The sequence below is a fragment of the Schistocerca gregaria genome, chromosome 5 (genome assembly GCF_023897955.1).
Source record: "Schistocerca gregaria isolate iqSchGreg1 chromosome 5, iqSchGreg1.2, whole genome shotgun sequence".
Lineage (NCBI taxonomy): Eukaryota > Metazoa > Arthropoda > Insecta > Orthoptera > Acrididae > Schistocerca > Schistocerca gregaria.
Window position 1 is genome coordinate 69493690 of NC_064924.1, and position 27544 is coordinate 69521233.

General features: G+C 36.7%; 1 protein-coding gene across 1 annotated transcript in view; it reads right to left on the reverse strand.

The window, feature by feature from the left end:
• LOC126272159 (thioredoxin domain-containing protein 12-like) overlaps window positions 1-18594 on the reverse strand; it is a 49352-nt gene extending 30758 nt beyond the window's left edge. Inside the window, 2 exon segments of the mRNA XM_049974792.1 lie at window positions 8254-8367; window positions 18417-18594. Of these exon segments, the coding sequence (XP_049830749.1) occupies window positions 8254-8367; window positions 18417-18549 (247 nt within the window). The 5' untranslated portion in view covers window positions 18550-18594.
• Between the last annotated feature and the right edge of the window lie 8950 nt (window positions 18595-27544).

Here is a 27544-nt window from a genome sequence, read left to right on the forward strand (position 1 = left end):
AAGGTAATTCAAAACAGTTTTCATTGGAAAATGTATACACTCACTTTCTATTATATTTTTATGCAAGTTTAAAAATGGTCCAAATGGCTCTGAGCACTACAGGACTTAACATCTGAGGTCATCAGTCCCCTAGAACTTAGAACTACTTAAACCTAACTAACCTAAGGACATCACACACATCCATGCTCAGGGCAGGATTCGAACCTGTGACCGTAGCGGCCGTGTGTTTCCAGACTGAAGCGCCTAGAACTGCTTGGCCACAGTGGCGGCATGCAGGTCTAGAACATTATGAGTAGGTAATGTTTGCTTACTGATATCTTATGTGTAACGTGTTTTTCTCTTGCTTTACATACCTATTAAATTTCAGTATTAGTGATATGATTTATTAATGTGAATATACAAAATAATGATATTGTCCATGACTCTAAAGCTATTATGGGCAAACAAAAATTATTATATTCCTTTCTCAGACGTTATGTCTGGTTAAAAATGGAAAGTGATGTGGACCTTGATCAAGTGTGACTTCCTTTTAACTGTGTGGTATATGTTACATTGCATTTAGGAACTTTCGGGTAATTGAAAATGTATCAATAATTACAGATTTCTATAGTTATATATATACGTTTGGATGTAGCTGTATTGCGTTGATGTACTGGTGGATATTATGTAGTATGACTCCTGTAGTTGATAGTGTAATTGGTACAATGTCAACTTTATTCTGATGCCACATGTCCTTGACTTCCTCAGCCAGTTGGATGTATTTTTCAATTTTTTCTCCTGTTTTCTTCTGTATATCTCTCATATTGGGCATGGATATTTCAATTAGTAGTATTAATTTCTTCTTTTTATTGGTGAGTACGATGTCAGGTTTGTTATGTGGTGTTGTTTTATCTGTTATAATGGTTCTGTTCCAGTATAATTTGTATTCATCATTCTCCAGTACATTTTGTGGTGCATACTTGTATGTGGGAACGTGTTGTTTTATAAGTTTATGTTGTAAGACAAGCTGTTGATGTATTATTTTTGCTACACTGTCATGTCTTCTGGGGTATGCTGTATTTGCTAGTATTGTACATCCGCTTGTGATGTGATCTACTGTTTCTATTTGTTGTTTGCAAAGTCTGCATTTATCTGTTGTGGTATTGGGATCTTTAATAATATGCTTGCTGTAATATCTGGTGTTTATTGTTTGATCCTGTATTGCAATCATGAATCCTTCCGTCTCACTGTATATATTGCCTTTTCTTAGCCATGTGTTGGATGCGTCTTGATCGATGTGTGGCTGTGATAGATGATACGGGTGCTTGCCATGTAGTGTTTTCTTTTTCCAATTTACTTTCTTCGTATCTGTTGATGTTATGTGATCTAAAGGGTTGTAGAAGTGGTTATGAAATTGCAGTGGTGTAGCCGATGTATTTATTTGAGTGATTGCTTTGTGTATTTTGCTAGTTTGTGCTCATTCTAGAAAGAATTTTCTTAAATTGTCTACCTGTCCATAATGTAGAATATAATAGAGGGAAACATTCGACGTGGGAAAAATATATCTAAAAACAAAGTTGATGTGACTTACCAAACAAAAGCGCTGACAGGCCAATAGATACACAAACAAACACAAACATACACACAAAATTCAAGCTTTTGCAACCAACGGTTGCTTCTTGAGGAAAGAGGGAAGGAGAGGGAAAGACGAAAGGATGTCTGCTTGTGTCTGTGTATGTGCGGATGGATATGGGTGTGTGGGTGTGTGTGTGTGTGTGTGTGTGTGTGTGTGTGTGTGTGTGTATACCTGTCCTTTTTTCCCCTTAAGGTAAGTCTTTCCACTCCCGGGATTGGAATGACTCCTTACCCTCTCCCTCAAAACCCACATCCTTTCGTCTTTCCCTCTCCCCTCTTTCCTGAAGAAGCAATCGTTGGTTGCGAAAGCTTGAATTTTGTGTGTATGTTTGTATTTGTTTGTGTATCTATCACCCTGCCAGCGCTTTTGTTTGGTAAGTCACATCAACTTTGTTTTTAGATATGTCCATAATGTAGGTTTTTTATGTCGATAAATCCCCTTCCTCATTCCTTTCTGTTGCTGAATGTATGTGATGTATTCTATATTTGTGGCATTATGATCGTGTAAGTGTATTGAGTGCTTCTAGGTCTGCATTACTCCATTTCACTACTCCAAATGAGTAAGTCAATATTGGTATAGCATAAGTATTTATAGCTTTTGTCTTGTTTCTTGCTGTCAATTCTGTTTTCAGTATTTTTGTTAGTCTTTATCTATATTTTTCTTTTAGTTCTTCTTTAATATTTGTCTTATCTATTCCTATTTTTTGTCTGTATCCTAGATATTTATAGGCATCTGTTTTTTCCATCGCTTCTATGGAGTCACAGTGGTTATCCAATATATAATCTTCTTGTTTAGTGTGTTTTCCCTTGGCTATGCTATTTTTCTTACATTTGTCTGTTCCAAAAGCCATATTTATATCATTGCTGAATACTTCTGTTATCTTTAGTAATTGGTTGAGTTGTTGTTTTGTTGCTGCCAGTAGTTTTAGATCATCCATGTATAGCAAATGTGTGATTTTGTGTTGGTATGTTCCAGTAATATTGCATCCATAATTTGTATTATTTAGGATGTTTGATAGTGGGTTCAGAGCAAGGCAGAACCAGAAAGGACTTAATGAGTCTCCTTGGTATATTCCCCACTTAATATGTATTGGCTGTGATGTGATATTATTTGAATTTGTTTGGATATTAAGTGTGGTTTCCCAATTTTTCATTACTGTGTTTAGGAACTGTATCAATTTAGGATCAACTTTGTATATTTCCAATATTTGTAGTAACCATGAGTGGGGTACACTATCAAAAGATTTTTGGTAATCAATGTATGCATAGTGTAGTGACCTTTGTTTAGTTTTAGCTTGATATGTCACCTCTGCATCTATTATCAGTTGCTCTTTGCATCCTCGTGCTCCTTTGCAACAGCCTTTTTGTTCTTCATTTATAATTTTGTTCAGTGTTGTATGTGTCATTAATTTCTGTGTAATGACTAAAGTTAATATTTTGTATGTTGTTGGTAGGCATGTTATGGGGCAATATTTAGCTGGGTTCGCTGTGTCTGCTTGATCTTTAGGTTTCAGATAAGATGTGTAAGTGTATCAGGGAATGTGTATGGGTCTGCAATGTAACTGTTAAATAATTTAGTTAGATGTGAATGTGTTGAGGTGAATTTCTTTAGCCAGAAATTTGCTATTTTATCTTTTCCAGGGGCTTTCCAATTGTGAGTAGAATTAATTCCTCAGGTGACTTCATGTTGCAAAATTATCACTTCAGGCATTTGTGGTATCATCTTGTATGTGTCTGTTTCTGCTTGTATCCATCGTGCATGCCTGTTATGTTGTACCGGGTTTGACCATATGTTGCTCCAGAAGTTTTCTATGTCTGTTATGTTTGGTGGATTGTGTGGTGTCACTGCCAGACACCACACTTGCTAGGTGGTAGCCCTTAAATCAGCCGCGGTCCGGTAGTATACGTCGGACCTGCGTGTCACCACTATCAGTGATTGCAGACCGAGCGCCGCCACACAGCAGGTCTAGAGAGACTTCCTAGCACTCGCCCCAGTTGTAGAGCCGACTTTGCTAGCAATGGTTCACTGACTTCTACGCTCTCATTTGCCGAGACGATAGTTAACATAGCCTCCAGATACGTTATTTGCTACGACCTAGCAAGGCGCCAGTATCCATACTATTGATATTGTGAATGATGTACCATAAAGAGTGACGTTCTCCATTAATGGATTAAAGTTAAGTATTCCACCAGCTACGTTCGTTTTTCTCAATTCTAATTCCCTTGCCATGTTCCAGACCTCACACCAGCCTGCGTGAGCTAAAACACGTGCATTTCGACCTCCTTTAGCAATACGGTGTTCGCTCTCCTGCCAACCACAACAGATTGTCTATTTTAATGTGTGTGTTATCTATTGTCTGGTAAAATTTCTTTTGGTTTGTGTTGAATGTTTGGTTTTGTTTCCTTCTATTTTCACTTTTTTTGTATCTTCTAAGTCGTTTGGCCATTGCTTGTAGTTTCTGCTTCTTTTCATCTAATTGCTCTATTGCTTCTTGTTGTGAGATTTTACCTAACCTTTTTCGTTTTTTGTCTGATATTTCATTTCTTATAAATTGTGTTAACTGTCTGATGTCTTTTCTCAGTTTTTCTATTCTGATTTGTAGCCTGTGTTGCCATGCTGGTTTTGTGGGTTTCTTCTGTGTGTTGGTTGTTTCTGATTTCTGCCTTGTGTGTATATTTAGTGTAGTGAGTGCTCCTATATAAACCAGCAGTTGTAACTCTTCCATAGTTGTATTTTCATTTATTTTGTTGTGTACGATTGTGTTGATAATTTTTGTTGTTGTTGTTTCAACTTGGGGGTTATTTGGTGGTCTATGCAAGAATGGTCTAATGTCTGTATTTGTCTCTTTGTATTCTATATATGTCAGCTGAAATTTTTCTTCTATATCTAACATGTGTGTCATTTCGTGTTCTATTTGTGCTTGTTCTGGTGGCTGTCTTAAGATTTCGTTTTCCTCTGATTGTTTAACTGATGCGTGTTGTTCTTTGTTTGTTTGCTCTGGGATTTTTGAGTCTATTACTGTATTTTCTTCTTCTTCTGATTGCACATTATTTTGTTCCAGTATTTGTTGTACTTGTTGTTTGATGTTTTCTAATTCTGACTGGGGTATCAATTTATTTTTTATTATGACACGGATCTGATCAGCTAGTCGTTCTGTTAAAAATATTAATTCTGGGTAACTGGTAATAAATGTTGTGTATACTTGTGATCTGTATCCAATTGTGTTGGTTCCTAAGTTTGTTGCTTGGTAATAACAGAACATGAGGTGTCGGTTAACTTCATCTGACCATCTCATCCTCTGTCTTTGTTTTCCTTCTACAGCATATCCTGTAAAACACCTCAATTTGGATTTAAATCATTTTCTGTGTGGCTAGCAGTGTCGTTACCATTGTGGACGGGCATAGGGTTCAAGCATTGTCCCCAACCATGACAGCGCTTGTCCGAGGCTTCATTAGTCCTGTCCAGAACCAACTAATCACACTAAAAGGGGGGTTAGCCCTATTAGTGGTTTGTTCTTTTCTTCGCCTTTTATTATTATTATTATTATTATTATTTGAAACATCCAACCTGATCCTGAAATTCGTGAATACAGTTTAAAGACATAGCTGAAAATCATACAAAACTTCAAGATCCATTGGTAATTAAAAGTAAATTTATTTTTCTATAATCTAACAATGTGAATGAAACACTGACTACAATTAAGTACCTTAAACCAAAATTCTCCTTACGCATTGACAACATGCCATGATATATAGCTTAAAGTACCATGCTATCTCTGTAGCAAAGACCTTTTAGACCTTCAACTATTTGCTGTCAGATGACACAGTACCAGAAAATCAAAACATAACATTTACATCTCTTAGAAATAGGTTAAGGACAGGCAAACCTATGTTTATAGCATTTATAAACTTAGAGGAAGTCTTTGACTATGTTGACTGGAATACTCTCTTTGAAATTCTGAAGGTAGCAGGGGTAAAATACACGGGGGATACGCTATTCACAACTCATACAGAAACCAAATGGCAGTTATAAAGAGTTGATGAACATGAAAGGGGAACAATGGTTGAGATATAAGTGAGCAAGGGTTGTAGCCTAACCCCAATGTTATTCACTCTGTACACTGAACAAACAGTATCCAAAACAAAAGAAAAATTTGGAGTAAGAATTAAAGTTCAGGGAAAAGAAATAAAAACTTTGAGGTTGCCAGAGGCATTGTAATTCTGTAAGACACTACAAAAAAACTGAAAGAGCAGTTGAACAGAATGAACAGCATTTTGAAAGGAGGGTATAAGAAGAGCAACAACAAAAGCAAAACAAGGATATATTGGGAGAATTTGGTCAGGAAATGAGGCACTAAAAGTAATAGATGAGGTTTGCTATTAGGAAATCAAAATAACTGATGATGGCCGAAGTAGAGAGGATATAAAACATCGGCTGGCAATGGCAAGAAAAGCATATCTGAAGAAGAGATATTTGTAAACATTGAATATGGATTTAAATGTTTAGAAATCTTTCCTGAAGGTATCTGTCTAGAGTATAGTTATGTATAAACAACAAACAGCTCAAAAAAAAAGACAAAAAGAGGCTTTTGAAATTTGGTGTTACAGAAGAATGCTGAAGATTAGATAGGTAGATTATGTAACTAATGATGACACATCCTAAGATGTCAATGGGTCATCAGTTTAGCATTGGAGGGAAATGTGGGGCATAAAAATCATAGAGAGAAACCAAAAGATGAATACAGTAAGTAGATTCAGAAGGATGTAGGTTGCAGAAGTTTCAGATATGAAGAGGCTTGCACAGGATAGAGCAGTGTGGAGAGCTGCATCAAACCAGTCTACCGACTGAAGACCACAACAATGACATCAAACCACGTTGTTTCTACAAAACCTTTCACACAATATTTAGGCGTATTGATATTAATAGGTCTAGTTACTTCTGTAACTCAATGTAACTTCCATATATCAAAATTTACCAAAGGAGCCATTTTTTGTTTGTGAATGAAAATTTAAAGATGATTGCAGATACTAGTAGATGGGAACAATGGCAGGAGGTTGTCCACAATGAGGAAATCAAAGAAAAACTGGGAATGAACTCTATAGATGTAGCAGTCAGGGCGAACAGGCTTACATGGTGGGGTCATGTTACACGCATGGGAGAAGCAAGGTTACCCAAGAGACTCATGGGTTCAGCAGTAGAGGGTAGGAGGAGTCAGGGCAGACCAAGGAGAAGGTACCTGGATTCGGTTAAGAATGATTTTGAAGTAATAGGTTTAACATCAGAAGAGGCACCAATGTTAGCTATGAATAGGGGATCATGGAGGAATTTGATAAGGGGGCTACGCTCCCGACTGAACGCTGAAAGGCATAATCAGGCTTAAATGATGATGATGATGATGATGATGATGAACTGACAATTAAGAGCAGAATTAAAAATAATTTTTATACCTTTCACAGGCATTTGACTTCTCAGGCTACACTGTCTGTGTATCAAACTAGAATATGTTAGCAGTGAGAGAACAGGCAACAAATTCATATCTGCAAACCAGAGAATAGATAGCTGAACTACTCTAAGAAGAAAAAAACATTCCAACTACACAGAAAAGTAGGTGACCAAGAACCTGCCATGCCACATATACACCAAATTCCTAAAAGACCGAAATTTCTAAGAAAATACCCAAGAGTTAAAGAATGGAATTAAGAAGTGAATCTGACATCAGTTTTCTGGAGAGCATCTGATTACAAACACACAAAAACCAGTTACAATGTACTAACATATTGGCTAATAATCTAAAACAACCCCCCATTTACAGAAGGACAAAGATCTAAATATTAGATTTACAACTATAAACATGAACTGCAAGCAAAAATGTTATGTACAAAAATTTAAATAACATGATGAATATCTGAATCTTTTGCTATTAAAATATTGTCAGTGTCAATGATGCACATTCTGTAAATGGAGCTGGCTGCACCAACAATATATTGTTTACATGAAAGAAATGATGGGTAATGTTAACAAAAAGCCATCCATTGAGGCAAACATTAGCAATATGTGTTTCACGGCAAAAATGTTGACAGCCCCTCAACTTTTTACTGAAATGATTAAAAGGTTCAGTAAAGCACAACACAATACTTTCTGCAGGTAGTATGGTGTCACATGAACCTACGATACCAGATGTCTACTTTTCCCTGTGAACAATGATATTGTTGTTCGTGACATCATACGTGAAAAGAGACAGAATATAATAATGAAATTGTACATTTTGATTCTACATTATTTTTTGAAATATGTAGGTTGTGGTGACAAAGACGTGAAGCGTAGCACAAGGTCTAGTTATTTTGGTAGCAATTGCAACCTATGTCCTCAATTATTTGCTGCATGTATTCCAATCTCTGTCTTCCTCTACAGTTTATTCTTATGAGTAGTTTACGTCCGCTATTTTGATCATCTCATGAGTGGTACTGGCAGGTTCAATATTTATGTAATGTCAGTTTTTTAAAACTGATTTCATATGTTCTACAGAATTTACTATGTGAATTTGAGAAATCCAAGAGTGCATGTAGATTGAAGTAATTAGCAAAACCAAAGAATCAATTTTTTTCCAACTTATACAGGAATTATGTTACTACAAATACCTGAGCATGCTGTACACCATGATTTATGAATAATAACCATAACTGGTTTCTGGGTCAATCTCGAAACTTCTATTGCCTTTTCCAAATCTAGCCACTGATATTGAGGCCCAAATCCTGAAATGACAAAAAAAAATTAAAATTGACACTTGAAGAGACAATTATTTGCATCATTTGTTCAAATGAGATTCGCAGCCAGTAAGAAAACATACTTAATGATTTCTGCACTTCAAACTTTTGTTTCCTTAATGTTGTGATTCTGGGATTGTTATATATTCTCTTACACAATTTACATATTTTATTAATTCCGTAAATCGTTTTTAGCAATGAGATATAAAAATACTGATACTAATGTAAAAAGAAACCGAAAACATAGGAAGCAATACACAAACAATTGTTAACTAACAAGGTAGATGCAGATATTTGATAACTTTTACAAACTCATCTTTTATAACTGGTCATTGGGCACACTATACCTGTACTTCGTGTATTAGAAAAATTACCAGTATTCTAGACCTGCAACTCACATGGGTGATGAATATGGCTAAAACTGCAAAAGAGACAGAAAAAGAGAACTAAAAATTTACTTGTCTTAAATGGTCATTGTCCAAGTCACTGAATATTTCATTAATAAATTTTCACTCTGCAGGACAGTATGTGCCGATTTTAAATGTCATAGCAGATTAGAACTGAACCAAAACAAAGCTTGAACACTGCCATTCATAATGAGTGATGTTTGAATAGTTCAGTGAGCAGAATATTTGCGTGCGAAAGTCAAGGGTCCCAGGATCAAGTCTCAGTCTAGTGCACAGTTTTAATCTGTCAGAAAGTACAGAGTCATCACACACTCCACTGCAGAGTGGAAATCATCAAGGCTGTGGCTAAGTCAATTCTCCATTATAATGTTGCTTCCAGGAGTGCTAGTTTCAAAGGTATGCAGGAGAACTTATATGAAGTTTGGAAGTTAGGATGGGGTAAGGCACAAGTGAAGCTGTGAAGGTAGATCAGGCTTCCATAGCTCAGTCCATAGAGCACTTGCACGTGAAAAGCAAAAATTACAGTCTATAGTTCTAGTCCAGACAACTGTTTTAATCTGCCAGATAGTTTCTACTGAATATCATTTTTACATATCTATAACCAATGTGATACTGTGAGCAAGTTCAAATGCATATACACTTTCTTCCATTCACCATTCCTTCCATAGCACCCGTCAGTAAACAATCTTCTTATCCATGTCCAACCCAATTGTTTTTCCACTTCCAGATTGTCTTTAAAATTTCTCTCTCTTCCCCAACTCTTCTCAACACCTCCTCATTTCTTAATTTGTCTACCCATTTTATCCCTTTCATCCTCCTCCAAATCTACATCTCAAATGCTTCTGCTCTTCTTTTAAATAAAAAAAATTACACTATAAATCTTATTTTTTATGCCTACATATCTATAATCCTGTGTCGATAGAGCACCAAATTGTAGCACATAACATGCCAGAATGTAAGGTAAATGCATGAGAAACAGTGTACTGTAATCAAGTTTCGAAGTTCATCCACAAATAGAGCACCCTCTTTTTCAGCTTGACAATGACACATGAACACCACTACATCTGCAACAATCCAATGCCTAGGGTTCACTATCGTCAATCATGATCCATACATTTCTGATTTGGCCCCATCCAATTTTCATCTGTTATAAAAGTTAAGGAACACCTTTGAGGACTTCACTTTCATAGTAGTGAAGCGGTGCAAGCAAAAGTGAGACTGTGGCTCCATCAATGAAGTCAAGTCTTCTACAATGACAGTAACAACAAACTGATCTCTCGAGAGAAATATGTTCATTGTGATGGTGTGAAATAAAGACATAGACATGAAGAATAAAGATATAGATATTAATAATGTTTGTTCTGTTTCAAAAGCTTTAAGAATTTTCACATAAAAAATTTGGAGGCTTTACTTTTCACTACACCCTTGTACATACATAAACAGTGCCAAAGAACATTTAAATACATCCTACCCCACAACACTGGTGCATCCTGAATTAGATCAGAACAGTCAGGCAGATGTGCAGCATTGCTGCTCCAATGGGTATCGAAGTCCCCCTGGAATATTACTGCAGTGAAGAGCACCAAACAGAAAGTTACATAACATTTTAATGTTCCTTCAGAGCATTTAAAGGAACAGTGAAACATCTTTACAATTTGTCTGCAGGAGCTTATGACCCGATTCCCAGCCTCGACTTAAGAGCTATTAACCCATACTGAACTTAAGATTGTATGTATCTGTATAGAAATTTATATATTTGTAGTAAATAGTCGTCAGTCATCAGTCATCAAACAATAAATAAATAAAATATACTACTATACAGTAAAAGTGTCTTCTGAAAAATTCTAGCACTAGCCTTCAAAAATCTTTTCGCTCACACCTATGTTCATGTTTTACACTGAACACATGCTGTGATGACAGACTGATCTGCAGCATAGCCTGGTGTCTACGTAAGGTCGGAAGGTCACAATTTAATGAGTTACTGTAACCAACAGATGTGAATACAAAATAAAGATTTTGTTAGCCGTGATCTATAGCATAGCCTGAGCACTATATTTGCGCACTTTTCAGTAAAAAGAACTAAAACTACAAGGTACATTGGGAAAAGCTGTATCTCATAATAACTAAATGCAATGAATCTTTAGGTGCATATTCTGTACGTATGTTGTGCATAAACTATAAAACAAATGCAACATAATAAATCTCAGATTTGGATGAAATGTAGAACCGTGGATTGTAACAAACAAAGTACACACAATTTCCACACAATGTAACTGTCAATAAGTCAAAGACAATTTCTGCACTACAGTCCACCTTTTTTCTCTTCGGTAGCATGCAAGAAATTTGGAGTTCTTGGAGAAACAGAAGTGTTGCTCTATAAAAAACTTTCTCTGCAACTCAGTTTGGCTGAGAGTTTGAGAGTTGGTATGTAATACCTCAATTAACCCCCTTTTATACTTTAAATCACCAAATCTTGCTTGTAACATGAGGTATTCCGAGTCACTCTCACGGTTTCTTTTCATAAACGGCAATTGATCATAATGATGTGAAACCAAGTCATTTTACATTCACATTACACAATCTATTTAAATATATGGCTATAGCTAATCATCTACAACTTACTTATTTTTTGAGTAGTGTTATGAGTTAATAATTCCTAACACACCTTTTACACATCACAAAATTAGAAATTCTTCCATGAAATAGTCAAGGACTAACTTCTTAGTTTATAAATTTAACTTTGCAGTCTGTCAGACATTTTGTATCATTGGATAAGTTATCAAAAAGTTTGCTGGCAAAACTGTGCACCCCTTATCTATCCGTGGATCATTTCTTACAATAATATTGGAAACTTCATGTTTACATAAATCTTGCATATACATAGCTAGTTACAAAAAGATAGTACATACACATATATTTAATAAAATTTTCACCGGCAATGTCATTAAACGACATTGCAAAAAATGTATACTGACACACTATTTAATTGTTTATTTCAAGATATTCTTTAACACTGTAAGGACAAATATTGATCAGATGTCTTTTTAATTTTCTTTTTAAAAGAGACACTTTCTATCATCTTTATACATTGTGGTAATCCATTGTACAGTATGCGCCCAGCATTTACAGGTTCTTTGTTAATTTTAGCCTGCTTCCTTCTATATGATAATTATTTTTTATTCTTGTATTATGTTTGTGATATTTTCTGTTTAGCAATGCAGTGCAGTTAATTTACAATATATACTGATGCTACTGTTAAAATTTTTAGCTCCCTGAATTTATTTCTGCAGGATTCTCTAGTGATACTTTCGGGATGCATCATATGGCTCTTTTTTGTAATCTTTATACCCTCTGTGTGTGTACATTTGCAGCATTTCCCCAAGCCAGGGTGCCATAAGAGAGGTGTGGATGGACTAGTCAATAGTAGATTGTTTTTTGTGCATGTCTGTTTACTGACTTTGACATTTTTCTCATCAGAAATATGCTTGCAACTATGTGCCCAACTGTGATGTCCAAAGTGTGTTTTTTGTTTGCATGTATCTGCATATATGTTGTTTTGTTTCCACTTATAAAGAGATTGTTTTCCCTGAAATAATTGTTTCCACTTTTCATATTTAGCGAAGCCTTCTCTTGCAGGTCATCTGTTGTAGGACTGGTAACAACAAATGAAGCGTCATCTGCATACATGACTATACTATTAGATACTGATTTGATATCATTGACATACAAAATGAATAGTAGTGGACCAAGGACAGATCCTTGAGGTACTCCATATTTCACAATTTCAAAATTTGAAAAGGCACCTGTAATATTATTGTTCACTTTTGCTTTATTTCTACACACCGCATTTTATTTTCCAAAAAAGATTTAATGATATCTACTGCCTTTCCCCTTATACCATGACAATGAAGCTTTTCTAATAGGATATCATGATGTACACAATCAGATGCTTTAGATAGGTCCAGGAATATACCACAATTCTGTAAGTAGGCCTTGGATTACAAAACGTATAAAACAGTAATGTAAAACAAAAAGGGAAACTTATGCTGCAGTAAGATTATCTACAGATGTAGAAAAATTGGAACACTATAGATTATACTGCAAAATTTTAGAGGAACTAATACAGAAATCAAAAGCCCTTTATTATGAGGATAAAATAGATAATTCTAACAATAAAATAAAAACAATCTGGAGCATTGTAAAAAAAAGGAACAGGAAGAGATACAACCAGCAAAGAATATGTAAATAACATCAGATATGAAAGTACCCTAGTAGATAAACCCGAAAACATGACAGATTTTTAATAAACACTTCCTAACAGTAACTCAACAGACTGGTTGTGCAAGCCCAATTTTGATGAAGCTGTAACTCTTTATCAAGCTGTATATCAAACACAATTTCAGAAATGTACCTTAAGCCTGTCATTGCAGGTGAAATTCAAAAAATCATCATGTCTCTAAAAAGTAAGAACTCTGCAGGGGTTGATAATATTTCTAGTAATTTATTGAAATGTTGTTGTGTGTAGATAAGGGACATTCTCTGTCATATTTTCAATGCTTCCCTCCAGAAAGTTGTTGTTCACAGTAGACTTAAGTATGCCATTGTGAAGTCCCTGTACAAAAAGGGCGATAAAACTGAGCTAACTAACTATCAACCTATCTCTTTGCTGACAGCTTTCTCTAAAATTCTAGAAAAGCTAATACATGTAAGAATTACTGATCATCTCATGAAGAATGGAGTTATCAGCAAGAGCCAATTTGGGTTTCAAAAGGGCTGCTCAACAGAAGATGCAATCTACGCACTTGCAAAAGAAGTCCTAGAAATCCTTATTGAAAAAATGCTAGCACTTGGTGTCTTCTGTGAATTGTTCTGTGTTGATCACCAGGTTCTCTTTCAAAAGGCAAAATTAGTAGAAATAAGTGGTGTTGCAGGCAACTGGCTACAGTCGTATCTCCAAGACAGGAAACAAAAATTGTCTTGAATAGTTCAAGTGGGGTATGTGATGTTTCCTCGCAGTCTGAATGGAGTTCCATTACATGTGGAGTGCCTCAGGGCTCAATTTTTGAGCCACTATTATTCCTGAATTTTTATAAATGATCTACCACCATGTACAAGCATGCTGCGTAAATTTACTTTATTTGCTCATGATACCACAATTTTTATGAGCAGTATAACAGATAGTAATCTTGAGGAATCCATTAATCACATACTCTCAAATGTGGTCAATTGGTTCAAGGTGAGTGGTCTCTCATTTATTCAGTTCTGTACAAAAACAGAAAAAGAGAGAGAGATAAGTGTGACATGTGGTAATCAGCCAATAGAAAGAATGGAAACAACAAAATTTCTTAGAGTGCACATTGACAAGAAAATAAGCTGGTCTTCGCATATTATAGATCTCTGTAAGAGGCTTAGCTCTGCTACGTATGGTTTACGAGTTGTCGCTACATGTGTTGAACCTTACACTGCAAAAGTGACATACTATGGCTATTTTCACTCACTTCTTGGATATGGCATTATTTTTCAGGGCAACCAGCCATTAACAAGGAAACTGTAAGTGTTCATTGCTCAGAAGTGAGCTTCATGAGTTATATGTGGACTGTGCCCAAGAGACTCATGTAGAAATAGCTTTCGAAAACTTAAAATACACACAACTACATGCCAATATACTTTTATTTCTCTCATGTGTTTTGTCTGTAAAAATATACAGATATTTCAACTAAACAGTAATTATCACAAGCATAACACATGGAGGGAGAATGACATACACAGCGAGCATAGAAATTTGAGTTTGGCACAAAAGGGTGTCCACTACACTGGAACAAAACTCTTCAATGCTCTTCCTCCTAAATAAAGACAGAGATTCATAACGAGAGTAAATTTAAGAAAGCACTAAAAATATTTCTGCTAGAAAAAGCTTTTTACAGTCTAGATGAATTTTTAAATAAATAAATTGTAAAATTTTAATATTATATAATACAAGTTGACATAATGCCACTAAGAATGTTATTTAACTAGAGCTCTGTATCTGTTTTTCCATAGTGCTTTAATGATTCTAAGAAAATATGTATCGTCTTTTTTTCTGTATCGCTGCTCAAAGAATGTACTGTGTAAATTTTTATACAACTATCTACTCAAACGTCTGTATATGCTGTAAGATTATCATATGATATTTGTAAAAAAGTGGCTCATTCCACGTCCTTGTGAACCCAACACAGTTGGACCTATGGAACACAAAATCAAATCAAACCACAAACTTTCTTCTGTTCATTAAGTGCTTTAGTTACAAGTTTTACGAATTCAGCTATTGCTGTTTTGGTAGATTTGCCCTTTCTGAATCCATGTTGTTCATTATTAAGAATATTGCATGTTTGTATAAAATTTAATATTCTGTCTATTATTATGGTTTCTATTATTTTCGAGAGTACAGATGTAATAGTTACATATCTGTAATTTCCTGGGCCTTTTTTACAGCCTCCTTTACGTATAGGGATTACTTTACTCATTTTCAGGCACATTGGAAGTATTCCTTTTTCTATAGATAAGTTTATGAGACAGGCTAATGGACAAATAAAGACATTTTATCTTATGGTATTGTAATTATGTACATCATTCTCTTATGAACTGCAGTGGATTTTTTTTACAATAAACATCATGAGGGACTAAATATACTGCAAAGTAGTACTCAAAATACTGATGTCTACAAGATGACTGTGGGTTAACAACACATATTATTGTTAAACATGTTTTTGGGCAATGAAGACTTCCTTTCTTTCTTAAAGATGAGTCACCCCAGAACAATATTCCATATGACATTACTGAATAAAAATGTGCAAAATAAGTCAACTTACTGACTTCTCTCCCCAAAATTGTAATGATTCAAAGTGCGAATGTGGCTGAACTAAGCTACTTTAGAAGTTACAATTTTTTTTTCTACAGTAGAACAAAAGCAAACTGGCACTTTTCATTTATTATAATGTTGTTCTACCAAGAACTGATGGAAGATTCTATTAATAAGGTTTTTTTTTTTCCACTTAAATTCTCATCAATATGGACATGAAACTTTTTTGACACTTTCACACTATTTATTTCTATAGCTTGCTGTCAACATTCTGCTTCAGACACTCCTGATCATCAGTTTACACTTAAAATTCGTCGGGAAACACTACACTTAAGAATTATCACAACAAGTTTGGGACAAGACACTTTTCCCAAAATAATAATGAACACTATTATACCATACTTTTACATCTTGAATATGCAGCACTTAATGCAAGAACATCACCATATTGTCAAAATCTTTTGACAGTAAAGGATGATGAAACTAAAAATTATACACTAGTGTCACAATGCACAGAATCCCCACCATCTAATCAACTGAGTTCCATAACTGCTTTGCCTGACAAGAGTTTAATTACTTGTATATAAAATTACAAGCAAACTGTATTTCTGCCCATAACTTATCTTCAGGAGTCATAATTCCCATATGGTCGATAGTACTTCGAAATCTAGTCAGCCATTCAGTCTCCTTGTATTTTTACATTTTTCTCCAATTAATTCCCATTTCAATATCAACATCTTCCACATTAAATAGGTAAAATCAAACAATCGAAACTCCTGGTTGGAATGTCAACAATACTGACACTAGTGCATTTATGCCTAAATAATATTATGAAAAAATTATAATTTATGTAATGACAAGGGCAAATTAATTTTCTTGTTTCTTTAATTATGTTCCATATGTTACATACACTAATCACTTAGAAAGTAGGATGTGTTAGTTTTCATGCAAGCAAGAAAATGGTGACAGCATTATGAGTAACAAGAGAATATAGCCCTAGGAAAGAATTTAAGTGGTGAGATCATGCACAAGCTTGGATTTGACAAAGATAAGGAATGAAACTCTTCATTTCTTTTAAAAGGAACCATTCCGACAGGAATTTTAATCGTTAAGCATGCCAGGAAAAACCTAAATATGGATGCCTAGACAGGGATATGAACAACACTCCTCCCAAATGTAAGTCTACTGCCCTAATAATTACATCACCTTAATTGATAAAGTATATTACACCACTTAAGTTTAATTTAACCATTAATGAAAAACGAGTGGCATTTTTTTAACTGCTTCACCGATAGATAAATTATTAAGTTTCCAACCATGAACTTACAATACTAAGGAATATTCCTGTGTCTATAAAATTAATCACTGCAAAATTCTCTCTTCCTTCACATTTCTACAGACAGAACTGATTACTAATCAATATGCAAGCAATAGAAAATTATGGTGCAATTATGTACCAATCTCTTACAACTCAGAATGCCGCTGTGTATCTCAAATCCAAGTATTCACTATTCATTTAGGCCTAAGACTAATGAAATACATTTAACAATTTTGATCAAAATGGGTAATAATTTCATTTCACTCGTGGTGATAAACCAATAATATATTACCATAATAGTGCTGCTTCCCACCTAAGAAAATGAATATGAACACACAGATAGCAATACAATACTAGCACACTGCTCTGTTACCATTTGATGGTTGAAATGTTTTGAAGTATTTGTCTGGAATGTATCCTAGCTCTTGAAATAGGGTGCTACAGAAGATTAGATGAGCAGATCGTATAATTAATGAGGTGTTACTGAACAGAATCATGGTGAAAAGAGATTTGTGGCACGACTTGACTAATACAGGTTGTTAGGACTGATTCTCCTGAGACATCAAGAATTCATTAATTTAATACTGGAGCAAAGTCTGGGCCTAAAAATTGTATATGAAGGCAAAAAAGAGCTGAACACAGTGTCACCGGTAGGCAGGTTGAAATGCATGTAGGTTCCAGTAGCTTTTCATTGATGAAAGGGGTTGGGTAGGTTTAACTCTTCTGACGAGCTGCGTCAAACCAATCTTCAGGCAGAAGACAACAATATCCAGTAACGACTTTCAGTGTTTAGGGATTGCACTACGGCATTATGAGTTTTCGAAAATACGTTTTTTTCGTTGGATGCAAATTCTTTTTCATGTGAATGCCCACTACTAAAAGAAAGGAATACGCGAACTATGCAGTTATGTACAGACAAGCCCTGTTAACATAGTGTTAATGATATAATTACATTCATCTCACATCTAATTTGCACGTCACTGTACTCCAAATTATTATTTATATGTAATTGAATAGGTATCTATAATTCATCGTTTATATATTCTCCAATATCCAAATGAAGCAATCTGTGAAACGATTCTCTGCTAACGTCATTATTTGCACTCGAGGAAAGCATATGACAACGGTCATGATACAATCGCAATTTTTAAAATAAAAACAACAGATAACTTTTTGTGCCGTATGTGACATTACAACTCCTTTAGTTGAAGGCTTGAAGCTCTCCTTTGTATCATATATGGTCAGGAGAAGGGCGCAATCTTAATTCGACGCGACCAATGGTGTACCAAACAAAATTTGGGACACGTAAAACTTGACTCTCGGTGGGTGCAGCCAGGAGTTGTACTCTTGGTGTTATTATTGTATACCTAATTGATAATCTTTGACAGCTTGACAGAAATCCTAACAGAATTTAGTAACCTATCGCTGTCAATATATGAGCGTACGAGTAAAAACTGAGATGACATCTATTTACCTCTTCCATCATTCGCTTGCGGAAATACTATAGGAGGAGGGTGTTTTTGTTCTTTCTTCGCTTCGACGTATTTAATTCCAAGAAGAAAAAAGCAATTAGCAATGACTACAAATTTTGAACTACACGCCGTCATTGCCGCCGCAGTGACGCAAACGTCAATACAATCAAAGATCTTACGTTATGTTACAGAAATCTGCGTTTTCACAAGCATTGAAAACTTGCACATGGATCCCCTGCAACCTGTAGAGCATTGATAGTGTTTCCAAATACCGTTCAACTTTTTTGCTGTTAAGAGTTTTTGCATTAACCTCAAAGCAACTCTTGCGGGCAATATTGTGACTGCGCAGATTTTATATCAAGAACTTAGAAACCTGAAGCAGCACTAACAGTTTTCCCTTGCTGCTAATCTGGCCTCATTTCCTTAAAATACTTCATTGAGTTTAGCATATCGTACTCTTCTACATACGAGAAAATACGCGACGTTGAGTGAATGACACGAGAACCCAAACCTCAGCATGACGAAAACAACACAAAATGTCGACAACAATTCCAATGCTACCCCGCATGTCCATCGTTATAGTAAGCCAACAACAAGACACTTTTGGATGCTACAATGAGTTTTATTAACTCATAACTGACGAACTTATACCAACTGTCAAACGTCAAAAACACAACGTGCAATCTCTACCTCCAAAGAGTAATCTTGCATGCTTAATTTTGTACTTGGTGTAGCAAGTACGGCAGACTGGTCAGTTTTGGTTCTGTTTACATGGTAAAATAATGGTAGGCATAACTTCTCTGTTTGGACTATCTATGCTGTCGAAGCTCCTGTACCTTATTTATCTGCATTGTCTAGACCTAGCAGTGCGGAGAACCAACTGTGTTTGTGACATATGACTGTGGATTTCACAGTCCTGACCCAGTGTTCCACCAATCTGTTACTCGCCAGATGGTAGCTGATTGCATGATTATGTCAGAAACCACACACATTACCCAGTTATAGGAACAGTGCTGCTCTGAAGAAACGTGTGACAGGTAGCCGAAACATGGGATCCACATTGTTAAAGAAAATTTTGCCACAGTCTCCACCAAGATGTCTTTGGTTGGGACTGCCTCTGCCCAACAAGTAAATCAGTCAATGGCTGTTAGCAAGCATCAGTACCCTTCCAACAGGGGAATGGTCGTACCATGACCAAATATATATGAGAGAAATGGTCTATCATTTTTGGAAATTCTCCCACTTGCTTGTGGATGTTTCTGCCCACGTTACATATTTGGCACACCACATACTTTTTTGCCCATCTGTGAGAATCCTTCCGTATACTGTGCTATACAAATTGTTCTGTCATGAGCCTAATGACTATGTTTGTGGTAGGGAGGGATAGTTGTGAGTTACCTCGAAAACTGCTTTCCTTCAGATACAACAGATATGGGTTTGCCTTTTGATATATCATGATTCACTTCGCAAATATCCCTGCAGATGAGCGTCAGGCTTCCAGCTGTCTGTAGTCCACCAGGTATGAGATAGATCCAACTCATGGGGGGAAAAAAACCAGCCACTACATTTTTGGCTCATTTAATATGTCTAATACTTGTAGTAAACTGTCTAACAAACATGAGTTGTTGTAATTGTCTTAGGGACCAGTTGTTCTTGTATTTGATGAAGATGAAGATTACAGGCTTGTGATCCACATACACTGAAGAGCCAAAGAAACTGGTACACCTGCGTAATATCATGGAGGCCGCCCACAAGCATGCAGAAGCACAGCAACACAATGTGGCATGGACTCAACTAAAGTCTGAAGTAGTGCTGAAGGGAATTGACACCATGAATCCTGCAGGGCTGTCCATAAATTTGCAAGAGTACGAGGGGGTGGAGATCTCTTCTGAACAGCATGTTGCAAGGCATCCCAATTATGTTCGTGTCTGGGGAGTTTGGTGGCTAGCAGAAGTGTTTAAAGTCAGAAGAGTGTTCCTGCAGCCGCTCTGTAGTAACTTTGGACATGTGGGGTGTCACATTGTCCTGCTGGAATTGCTCAAGTCCATCAGAATGCACAATGGATATGAATGGATGCAGGTGACCAGACAGGATACCTGTCACCTGTCAAAGTCATATCTAGATGTATTAGGGGCCCCATCTCACTCCAACTGCACATACACCAGACCATTACAGAGCCTCCACCAGCTTGAACAGTCCCCTTCTAGCATGCACAATCCACAGATTCATGAGATTGTCTCCATACCTGCGAACGCTCGTCTGTTCGATACAATTCGAAATGAGACTCGCCCGACCAGGCAACATGTTTCTGGTCATCAACAGTCCAATGTTGGTGTTGACGGGTCCAGGCGAGGCATAAAGCTTTGCATCGTGGAGTCATCAATGGCACACAAGCAGGCCTTCACTTCAGAAAACCCATATCAATGATGTTTCATTGACGGTTCATACACCGACACTTGTTGATCGCCCAGCATAGAAATCTGCAGCAATTTGCAAAAGGGTTGCACTTCTGTCATGTTGAACTACTGTCTTCAGTTGTCATTGGTTTCATTCTTGCAGGATCTTTTTGCATCTGCAGTAATATCAGAGATTTGATGTTTTACCGGATTCCTGATATTCATGGTACACTAATGAAATGGTGGTACAAAAAATCCCACTTCATCACTACCTCGGAGATGCTGTGTCCCACCGCTTGTGTGCCAACTATAATACTGTGTTCAAACTCACTTAAATGTTAATAACCTGTCATTGTAGCATCAGTAACCAATCTAATAGATGTGCCAGACACTTGTTGACAGCAGCGTCATATTCTGCCTGACATGTCTCTGTATTTGAATATGCATGCCTATATCAGTTTCTTTGGCACTTCAGTGTATATTATGGATGGTCTGGCCTCTACATATCAGCAAAAGTGCTACATTGGTTCACACACAGCTAGTAGTTTGCAATCAAATGTGACACATTTAACCTCAGATACCGTGAGCTTGCAAGAAAAAGCCGAAGGGTTACCAATAACCTTGCACACACTGGCAGAGTGCAGCTTCAATTGCCTGTTGGTTGGGACTGTGACAATTGTTAACAGAGCATCATGTGTGGGACAGGCTAAAAGAATTGCTTTCTACAAGCTGGCTTTTACCTGGTTGAAGGCTTGTTACATCTGAAGTGGCCGTCGACCTGTGGCATCTTTACCCCATAACTCTGTCATCATTGGCACTTGTACCTAAGCCGCTCTTGGTAGATGCTGATAGTAGAAGTTTATGACTCCTAGGAATCATTTTAACTAATGAAAGTCTCTTGGATAAGGTAGATTCTTTATGACTAATTTTGCTCTTTGAGGGTTGAATACTGTCCATAGCTGAGAAAGTTCACTTGCTTCTGCCTCGAAGCATACCTCACTTAGTTGACCACTATGCTGCACTTGTGAATCCAGACAAACATTATGTTGAGGTATTCCTTCTGCACTACAGCAATCCTGGAAAATAGCAGAAATCTAGCACTCTTAGGACTTTGTCCACGAAATGCTGCCATGTCTGCACGGCATTATTTGACCCAAATAGCATTTGTAAAAACTTGAATGAACTGAATAGAGTTATCACAGTAGTCTTCAGTATGTCTTCTTCCGCCAGTGGTCTGACCTGTGAATAATGGCCGTATTTCCACAAATTCTGCCTTTGCCACTGTAAACAATTGGACAGTAATCCTCTCTGACATTGTGAGACTGATTTGCCTGGTCTTGTCTTGATATTGTGCACTGTGTTATGCAACACTCATTTTATCTGCTCCTCGGTACCCATGATGCTCACAGCACTTTGGCCTAAAGATGCTGTTACGACCTCTCCATCCATCTTTGTCTGTTTCACTCTTACATTTATCTCAATCTTCTGCTGCCAAATAAAATCTGCTCCCAGAATGGGCTCTACTACACGTGCTAGTACTAAATTCCATATAGATTTCCTACTAAATCCCAAATCCTCCTCAACAGTACGATTTCTGTATGTTGCTATGGGCGAATTGTTTATTGCCATGACATAAGTGTGCTTGGCAGGTGTTGCACTTCTTTTTTTTTTTTACCAGCCAGTAACGTGCTAACATCAGACCCCTAGTTGATGGGATAGTAACAATCTGCCGTAACATTTCTCATATATAATCTTCGTGACAATGTTAGAAGGCTTGCTTGGTTTTTTGGATCCACTTTGTCTTCAGCTTCCTTATCATGATACTTTTGTTGAATTCTGCAGCCTGCCATGTCTACTGCCAGCCACTGGCACTATCTGGGTGTATCCATGGAGAGGTACACCTTGTGCCCTGCTCACCAAAGTGCTGATGTACCAACACATGGAATATTGCTGATTCTTATCATATAGTCTACTCTTACTTCGAGCATCTTGTCTGAGTCTATTCTTTTTACCTTCTGCCAGCATGGCTACTTGTCTCTGCAACACTTCTATCTGCTCTTCAGGTACCTTAAGTGTTTACCATTGTCCATATGTTGCTCTTTTCAGACAGCTGCAGTCTCTTGTGCATTGTTTTTGACAGCCACTGTTATTACCCTTGACACATTTGCTTTGCCCAATGCTGCATAACCCCATTTTCAATAATGATTACCGAGTTGATGTAGGTTCTTTTATATGTAATTGCAGCTGCTTTTACCATTTCTGGCAGCTGCACCATCCGTACATGTTGTAGCACTATGCCCAATAATTCTTCTTCTTTAAAGATGCTTTGCAAATGTTTGCAGAATTCTGAAGGAATTCTACCAGCTATGTGTTTGCTATGCAGCACTTCAATCTACAGTCCATGACTATAGCAGCTACCCTACCAACCAAACTGTTTACCATTTATCACAAATTTTGTGTGATTGTCAGTCATATTGTTGTGTACAAATGCTATTCATAACATTGCAAACCACAATAGCAGATTTTCTGGCAATAACTATCGAGTTTGCACTTTTATACTTGGCTTCACTCTTACCTCGTGTTTGTTGGCTTGCCTGCTTATTGAATGTCTGTCACCTCTCAACAACTGTGCACAAATATCTCTGTTATCCTGCATTCCTATTGCAGCCTGATGATCTTTAATCTGTTTCTATGAGTCTTCTTGTAGTTTTAACAACTGCAACTCTGCCTCAGCTTGACTAGCTTCTTGACATGTCAATACATGTGACTCTGCATAGTCTTTGCTGTCTGTGAATTTTTCTGTGTTTTTGGGATCACGAGTTTGTAACTATCCTGCATGTTCATCATCTACCTAAAATACATTTTTGGATGTTACAATGACTTTTATTAATATGTAACCTACAAACTTACATAAACTGTCAAATGACAAAAATACAAAGAGTAAAATCTAGCTTGAAACCTAAATGCAATGTCAAACTGATTCTCTGTTCCAAGGTACACAAAAATACAATGTGCAGTTTACTCTGCCAGTGGTGATTACCACATACACTGCAATGTCTGCTGAGCTAAGATTGGTAGTGACCACAAATAAGATGAGAGTACTGGTCCAAAGTAGTCTTTTACATAAACTAAAATATTTATTATCTACAGATGAAAATCCATCAAACTACAGGGTGGCCAATGGGGTGTAGTACATTTTCATTTGGTTAGTATGAAGTTTAGCATTATCTGCAGCAATATAACATGTAAACAACTGTTCTACACACGCTGCCTTCACTGAAAAGCCCAACACAAGTTCATTTCTTAAAATGTAAAACACACAAATTTCTTCCATAACTGACTATGCATTGCTGAAAATGTTTGCAGGAGTTCCACATTACAGTCTCAATCATTTCTGGAGAAATGGCCTCTATCTCTTCTTGGATTGCAGCCATCTAGGTATTATGATGTCACTGAGAGGGGGGAGCAGGGGGGTAGCCTTTGTCCTTGAAATAATTCCACAGGAAAATCAGGGAGTGAAAGATTGGAATATCCCACCAGCCATGCTTTGTGTCTGAAAAATATAGGACAGACTCATTCAAAATAAATTTTGCTCTTAAGGCATCATGAGACTTGTCTGAAATGCATCATCCCAGTCAATTCTGTCCAAAAATGTTCTGCAGAAACTGTGCCTACTCATTTTATTTCCCAGCTTTGACTGTTGAATCATTTGCAGCTTACAAGGCTGAAAGTTTAATCCTGTTGTACAGTCCTCTGCAAAGATCTGCGAAAGTTTTGCAACGTAAAATATTTGATCAGGTTAACATCTGCACTTCAGTTGCTAGTAATTTTTCAAAATTTATTCCACGACTGGTTTCAAAGTGTACGGCTTCATCTTCAAGTGCCACCAAGTAAAGATCAATTGTTTCTTGTTACCTGGGCACTTCAACTGTTACATGTTGTTGTTCTCTCCCCCCCCCCCCCCCCCCCCTCCCATTCACAAACACTACAATACTACATATTCTTTTTGTGGGATCCTTGATAAATTAATAACCAGGTAATTCGTTCTGTACACTTCAAAGTAAAACTGTTTATTTTTCTTTTTTATAGTGCTCTTGGACGTGTGAACCATCAACTGAATCCTTCTTTCCTATAAGCTTGGCTTGGTTTTCAACATAAAAAAAGAAATAAAAATAACTATGTGCTACCAAAACTTAATGTTACTAAAAAATGTTTAACCACATAAAGTGTAGATTACTCACTAAAAACTTCTGAGCCTATATTACACAATTCATTGATAGTTCCACAAGCCAGTAATTAAGGACAAAAAAATTGTTGTTCAAGCCTTCCTTATCTAAAACTCATCTTCTGTCAATTAATAATCACATCACATTTTAAACCACAGATGCAGAAGCAACCAACTGTAAACTGTCTGTCAGTTAATGAAATCATTACACTATTCAGGTTCTGCTAAGTAGGTCAGGTGTTCACTACACACAGGGGCTGTGTGGCATGGACTGGGCAGTTTTTTAGGTTAGACAGTCTGGGGAAAGATCAAAAAGGGCTCCAGTCTCAAAGGGTACAGGGCAAAGATATGACAAGAATCAACTAAGAAACAGTCAGTATTGTAATTGTAAATTGTTGTAGCTGTGTTGGAAAAGTACCAGAGATTAAAGTGCTGATAGAAAGCATTGAAGCTGAAATCATTATAGTAACAGAAAGCTGGCTAAAGAGATAGATTCTGCCAAAATTTTTACAGAAAGGATAGATGAAATAAAGTAGGTGGTGATGTGTTTGTGTCTGTTGGTAGTAGTTTATCTTGTACTGAAGTTGAAATAGATAGATCCTGTGAATTACTATGGGTAGAGGTTATACTCAACAGCCGTACCAAAATAATAATTGGCTCCTTCTACCGACCCCCTGACTCAGATGATATAATAGCTGAATGGTTTAAAGAATACTTGAATCTCATTACAAATAAGTACCCCACCCATACAGTTGTAATTGGTGCAGACTTCAATCTACCCTCGATTTGTTGGTGAAAATAGATGTTCAAAGACGGTGGTAGACAGAAAACATCTTCTGAAATTGTACTAAATGCTTTCTCTGAGAATTACTTTGAACAATTAGTTCATGAGCCCACACAAATTGTAAATGGTTGCGAAAACACACTTGACCTCTTAGCTACAAATAATCCTGATCTAATAGAGAGCATCATGACAGATACAGAGATTAGTGAACATAGGGCCATTGTAGCAAGGCCCAAAACCATATTAACCAAAACTACTAAAAATAAACACAAATTATATCTATTTAAAACAGCAGATAAAAATTTGCTTGACGCCTTCCTAAGAGAGAGTCTCCATTCCTTCCAAGCTAATTATGTAAGTGTAGACTAGATATGGGTCAAATTCAAAGATATAGTATCAACAGCAATAGATAGATTCTTACTGTGTAAGTTAATAAGAGAGGGGACTGATCCATCTTGGTACACAAAATACGTCTGAACACTGTTGCAGAAGCAACGAAAAAAGAATGCCAAATTCAGAAGAATCCAGAATCCCCAAGACTGGCTAAGTATCTCAGAAGCTCAAAATTTAGTGTGGATATCAATGCAAGACGCCTTTAAAAGTTTCCACGGTGAAACATTGTCTCAAAATATGGTAGAAAACCCAAAGAGATTCTGGTCGTAAGTAAAGTACACCAGTGGCAAAAAACAGTCAATACCATCACTGTGTGATACCAATGGAAATGTTACCAATGATGGTGCTGCAACTAAAGCGGAGCTACTAAATACAGTTTTCTGTAATTCCTTCACGAAAGAAGATGAAGTAAATATTCTAGAATTTGAAATGAGAACAGCTGTTAGCATGACATAAAAGTAGCTATCTTAGGTGTTGTGAAACACCTCAGATCACTTAAGAAACGCAAGTCTTCCAGTCCAGATGGTATACCAATCAGGTTCCTTTCAGAGTATGCAGACACAATAGCACCTTTCTTAGCAATCATATACAACCACTCACTTGACGAAAAGTGAGTTCTTAAAGACTGGAAAGTAGCACAGGTCACACCGATATTCAAGAAAGGAAATAGGAGTAACCCATTGAATTACAGACTCATATCACTGACCTCAATTTGCTGTAGGATTTTGGAGCATACACTATACTCGAACATTATGAATCATCTTGAAGAAAATGACTTACATAACCAACACGGATTCAGAAAATGTCATTCTTGTGCAACACAGCTAGCCCTTTATTCCCTTGAAGTAATGAGTGCTGTCGACAAGGGATCTCAGATCGATTCCATATTCCTAGATGTCCAGAAGGTTTTTGATACCGTTCGTCACAAGCAACGATTAATCAAATTGCATGCATATGGAGTATTGTCTCAGTTGTGTGACTGAATTCGTTATTTCCTCTCAGAGAGGTCACAGTTCGTAGTGATTGACAGTAAATCACTGAGTAGAACAGAAGTGATATCTGGTGTTCTTCAAGGTAGTGTCATAGGTCCTCTGCTGTTCCTGATTTACATAAATGAACTAGGTGGTAATCTGAGCAGCCCCCTTCGATTGTTTGCAGATGATGCTGTAATTTACTGTCTAGTAAAATCTTCAGATGATCAATTCCAATTACAAAATAATCTAGGGAGAATTTCTGTATGGCGTGAAAAGTGGCAATTGGCACTAAACAAAGAAAAGTGCGAGGTCATCCACATGGGTACTAAAATAAATCTGATAAATTTTGGGTATACGA